Here is a 4,328-nt window from a genome sequence, read left to right on the forward strand (position 1 = left end):
TTAAACACGCCATTAGCTGCAGATGTGTTATCATCATATCCTGTTTTATAGCTCGTAAAAATATGCACGGAAGATGTTTCGCTATGAAGCAGCTGTTAAAAGCTATTTTTCATTGTGTGTGTGTGTGTGTGTGTGTGTGTGTGTGTGTGTGTGTGTGTGTGTGAGAGAGAGAGAGAGTTGGGGGTAAAAAGAGAAAATGGTGACATTTTAAACAATACTCCGAAAGAGAAACGTTGATATGTTTATAGTTGTTCTGACGCGTGCGTGTTTGGATAATCATGGCCGAGAAGCACTTTCAGGAGAAAGTATGTGTGTGTGTTTGAACGCGCACACACACACACACAGAGTTTTGGACTGACGGTAATCTGCCAGCATGAATATCCTGTATACACACACCCTGACAATATATCATGACTCCGTGCAAAACATTCAGCTTTCATCTGAAAGTTGGAAGCGTAAATAACCTTATAATTGCACAGCAGGTGTGTGTGTGTGTGTCTCCGTGTGTGTGTGTTCACACAGTCTTTGCTTGTAGGTACAGGACTGATAAATGATGAATAAAATAATAAGAGGGTTGATGTGACTATCAATCAAGTGTGTGAGGAACATTCCACAAGTGTGTGACAGCTTAATTACACACTGCCGCTCATCTACAGGACACAGAGAGAGAGAGAGAGAGAGAGAGAGAGAGAGAGAGAGAGAGAGAGAGAGAGAGAGAGAGAGAGAGAGAAGCAGGTTGGAGAGAACGAGTGCAGATAGTGTAGGTGATCCATCACAGGAGGCTTGTTGGAGGTGGAACATCTTTTCACACGCACGCTCACACACGGTCAAAAAAAAAAGCATGGTTTTTTATACTGTAACCGGTTAAAGAAATCATTTATAGCCATGTTTAGGTTTTATCTTAGTTAGATCTTAGTTCTTTACAATCCAGTATAATATAACTAATAAGAACATAAATCTACACAGCTTTCTAAATATAGCCGCGGAACACAGAATAAGACCGAACGCTCACTACCACTTGGGGGAGCCAGTGGTCTACTGAGCAACATGTGCAGTGTCAGTGTGTGTGTGGCAATACAAGTACCCTGTATGATTCATAATACACACATTTCACTTGCTGAAGGCAGGACTGGAGATGAAACGCCCCGGGAAGTGAAGACAGCTGCAGTGAAGGCCTGGCACAGCTTCACCAGAGTAGAAACCCACCGTGTCTGCGAGAACCAGACGTCATGCGGTCACCGACTGATTCACGACCGTGTTCGTCTGTCTGATTAGAGGCTCGGTCGAAACCGAACGTAACGTAAAAACGTATGTCTGCACTTTGGTTATTTAATATAGCGTGATGGACAGATACGTTAACTAGGACAATCTACACGTCGTGCATTACGCTGCGTGATATAACGTTCCCGAGGGCAGCACTGTGGTGCAGGCGATCTCATGGCCTCCACATACTGCTCCACAGGTTCTCTCTGGGTTCTCCGGTTTCCTCTCGCTTCCCAGAACACGAGTGAGTGATGTTCACAGAGCGATCCTGGAACAGTCAGCGTTGTGTCAGAGCTTTTCTCTCGATGACGTGCACGAGCGTAACGGGGCCTTTCACAAACGCTCTTTATTCCCCGTAAGAGAAGAAACAAACAAGTGACTCAACAACAAGGAACGTCTACGAAACGCAGTCCGAGCCACGGGATTGTGCTTCTGCTTCCTCCAACACTCAATTAACTCTCATAGGAAATGCCTGCCACCTGCAGCTCGGGGAAAGAGCACACACACACACACACACATCCTGTAAATTGAGTGACCCAGCTCAAAGCTAACCATCAAAAGACTAATACGGTGTGGATTAACCATGTATTTCCAAATCACTTTTCCTCCCATTAACCTCTACTCCTCTCCCGGCGCCGTCAGATCTGGTCCATTTGAAGCTAGTTTTTTTTTTACGCCGTCTATAAACTGTGGCTTTAACCTCAGAGAGATGCCAAGTTTCCACTCATCTATTTCCATTTAAGTGCTTGTACGATTAAATGCCTTAATGAAAGCGGGACTGGGGAGCAGAGGGAGAAGGAGAAGATGAGAAATGGGGGTGTTGGGGGTGGAGATACCGAAAACCGTCGGCAGCTGGAACGCCCAGAGACACGATATGGAGCTCACACTGGCGTTGTGTTAGAAACAGATGTGTTAGAAACAGATGTGATCGAGAGAGAGAGAGAGAGCAATAAGATGTGTGTATGCATGTCTCCGTCTGACTCTGAAAAAACAAGCCTGGTTTTGATACAGAATGCACTGGAAGATCTTTGTGTGTGTGTCTGTGTGTGTGTGTGTGTGTGTGTGTGTGTACACGTGTGTGTACACGCTAACCTTAAAGATGCCAACCCAGTCTTTGGGGTGGGGGGTGATGAAAGGTGTGAGCGTGTAGTGGCACTCCAGTGCAGCCTGAGGCAGAAAGCTCTTCCCCACGTTCTGGAAGATCACATGGGCGAAGTTTGACATCTCCATCACTGAAGCTCCGCCTCCTCCACCTGGAGATACTGCTGCGTCACTGGCTGATGACATCATAGACTTTTGTGGCTCACCGTCTACCTACAGACACGGGGGGGAAGAAAACCGAACCTGAAGACACGGAGCACTCAGGATATATTCACACACACTATACTGCAAAAAGTATGAGCACCCCTGACTGTCACACTAATTCGTGCTTCTTCAGCACCTGACCTCAACCTCACTGATGCTCTTGTAGCTGAATGAATACAAATCCCCACAGCCACGCCCCCAAACCTAGCGAAGAGTGCGAATAAATCTGCAACGAGACATACATATGTATACATACATACATACATATATATATATATATATATATATATATACACACACACACATATATACATATATATATACACACACATATATACATATATATACACACACATATATACATATACATATATACATATATACATACATATATATATATATATATATATATATAATGTGTGTATGTACGTTCCTGCGCTACACTTGTTCTTTATCATCTTAGAGTATCTGTGTTTGAGTATTATAGCTGTGGTATCATTTATATCGGTGCGTCCAATCTTATCGCCGTGGGTGCATGTTTTCATTCCACTCTAGCTGAAGCCACACCTGATTCCACCTGTTTAATCAGCTGCGCTTGTCTTTCAAGAGACTACTGGGTGTGTCTTCAGCTTCCAGATCAGATGGGACACCTCTGATTTGTAACCCAGACCACTGAGCGTGAGCCCGTGTGCGCGCACACACACACACACACACACACCACCGGCACTGAGAGAGAGACACTAAGACTAATAAACTGCTCTGCTTCTGTCCTGACATCCCTGAGCAGAGGAGATCGGAAATTACGCTTAGGACACCCCTGAGCAGAGGAGATCAGATATGACTCTTAGGACACCCCTAAGCAGAGGAGATCAGATATAATGCTTAGGGAGGGGTCTAATGCAGAAGCTGACATAAAGCTGTACAACTTAATCTGATCTGGATGTTTGCATTAGACTTATATGATGATGATGATGATGCTGCTGATGATGATGAAGGTTAGTAGATTCTCTATGATGACATGGACCATACCACTCTGATATGACTCCCTGCTTCCAGACACACAGTGTGTACAGTATATCCACTCCATTCCCGAGATAAGGCCGATTGCATATGCTGCTGATTATTAAAGACAGGAAAACCTGCACAGGTGAACTAGTGCGCTCTCTCTCTCTCTCTCTCTCTCTCTCTCTCTGTGTGTGTGTGTGTGTGTGTGTGTGTGTGTAGTAATGCAGTGTGTATGAGACACAGCAGCTCGAGCTCTACACGCTAATCAGGAACAACTGCGCATCCTGCGCTGTGTCATCGCCCAGCAGGACGGAGCTAACATGCTAGCTAGCGTTAGCCACAGAGCAAAAGCGCATGTTCAAGAGCAGCCCGAATAAACCTCATTAATGTAGTAAAGTAATAGTGTACCTCTGGTCCATGTCTGCAGACGCACCGCGGGTTCTGAACGAACTAAAGCGTTTCTGTTAGCAAGACATGCGAATGACAGCTTCTCTGGGTCGTCCACATATGGATGCAGGACTCTTTGTGACGTCATATCCGCTCTCGCGGCTTCTGGTTGGCGATTGGTCCTCGGTCCTAATCAGCATAGTACAGTAGCACAGAGCACTGTTAGCAGGTTAGCACTGGAGCTGTACCTCAGGTAAACAGAGACGGTGTGGAGGTGTGATGTTCTGCTGCATCATTTTCACATAAACAACACGACTTCCACAAATAAATAGTGTCATTCACAAAACAATAAAAAGAAATCCTTAAAT

General features: G+C 45.1%; 1 protein-coding gene across 1 annotated transcript in view; it reads right to left on the minus strand.

The window, feature by feature from the left end:
- The window catches only part of tax1bp1a (Tax1 (human T-cell leukemia virus type I) binding protein 1a), a 15,935-nt gene extending 11,807 nt beyond the window's left edge, over positions 1 to 4,128 (minus strand). The window contains exons 1-2 of the mRNA XM_017454383.3: positions 3,982 to 4,128; positions 2,356 to 2,577 (exon numbers count right to left, since the gene is read on the minus strand). Of these exons, the coding sequence (XP_017309872.1) occupies positions 2,356 to 2,553 (198 nt within the window). The 5' untranslated portion in view covers positions 2,554 to 2,577; positions 3,982 to 4,128. The remainder of the gene's footprint in view (positions 1 to 2,355; positions 2,578 to 3,981) is intronic.
- Positions 4,129 to 4,328: the final 200 nt, after the last annotated feature.

Source organism: Ictalurus punctatus, chromosome 24 (genome assembly GCF_001660625.3).
Source record: "Ictalurus punctatus breed USDA103 chromosome 24, Coco_2.0, whole genome shotgun sequence".
NCBI classification, from domain to species: Eukaryota; Metazoa; Chordata; class Actinopteri; order Siluriformes; family Ictaluridae; genus Ictalurus; species Ictalurus punctatus.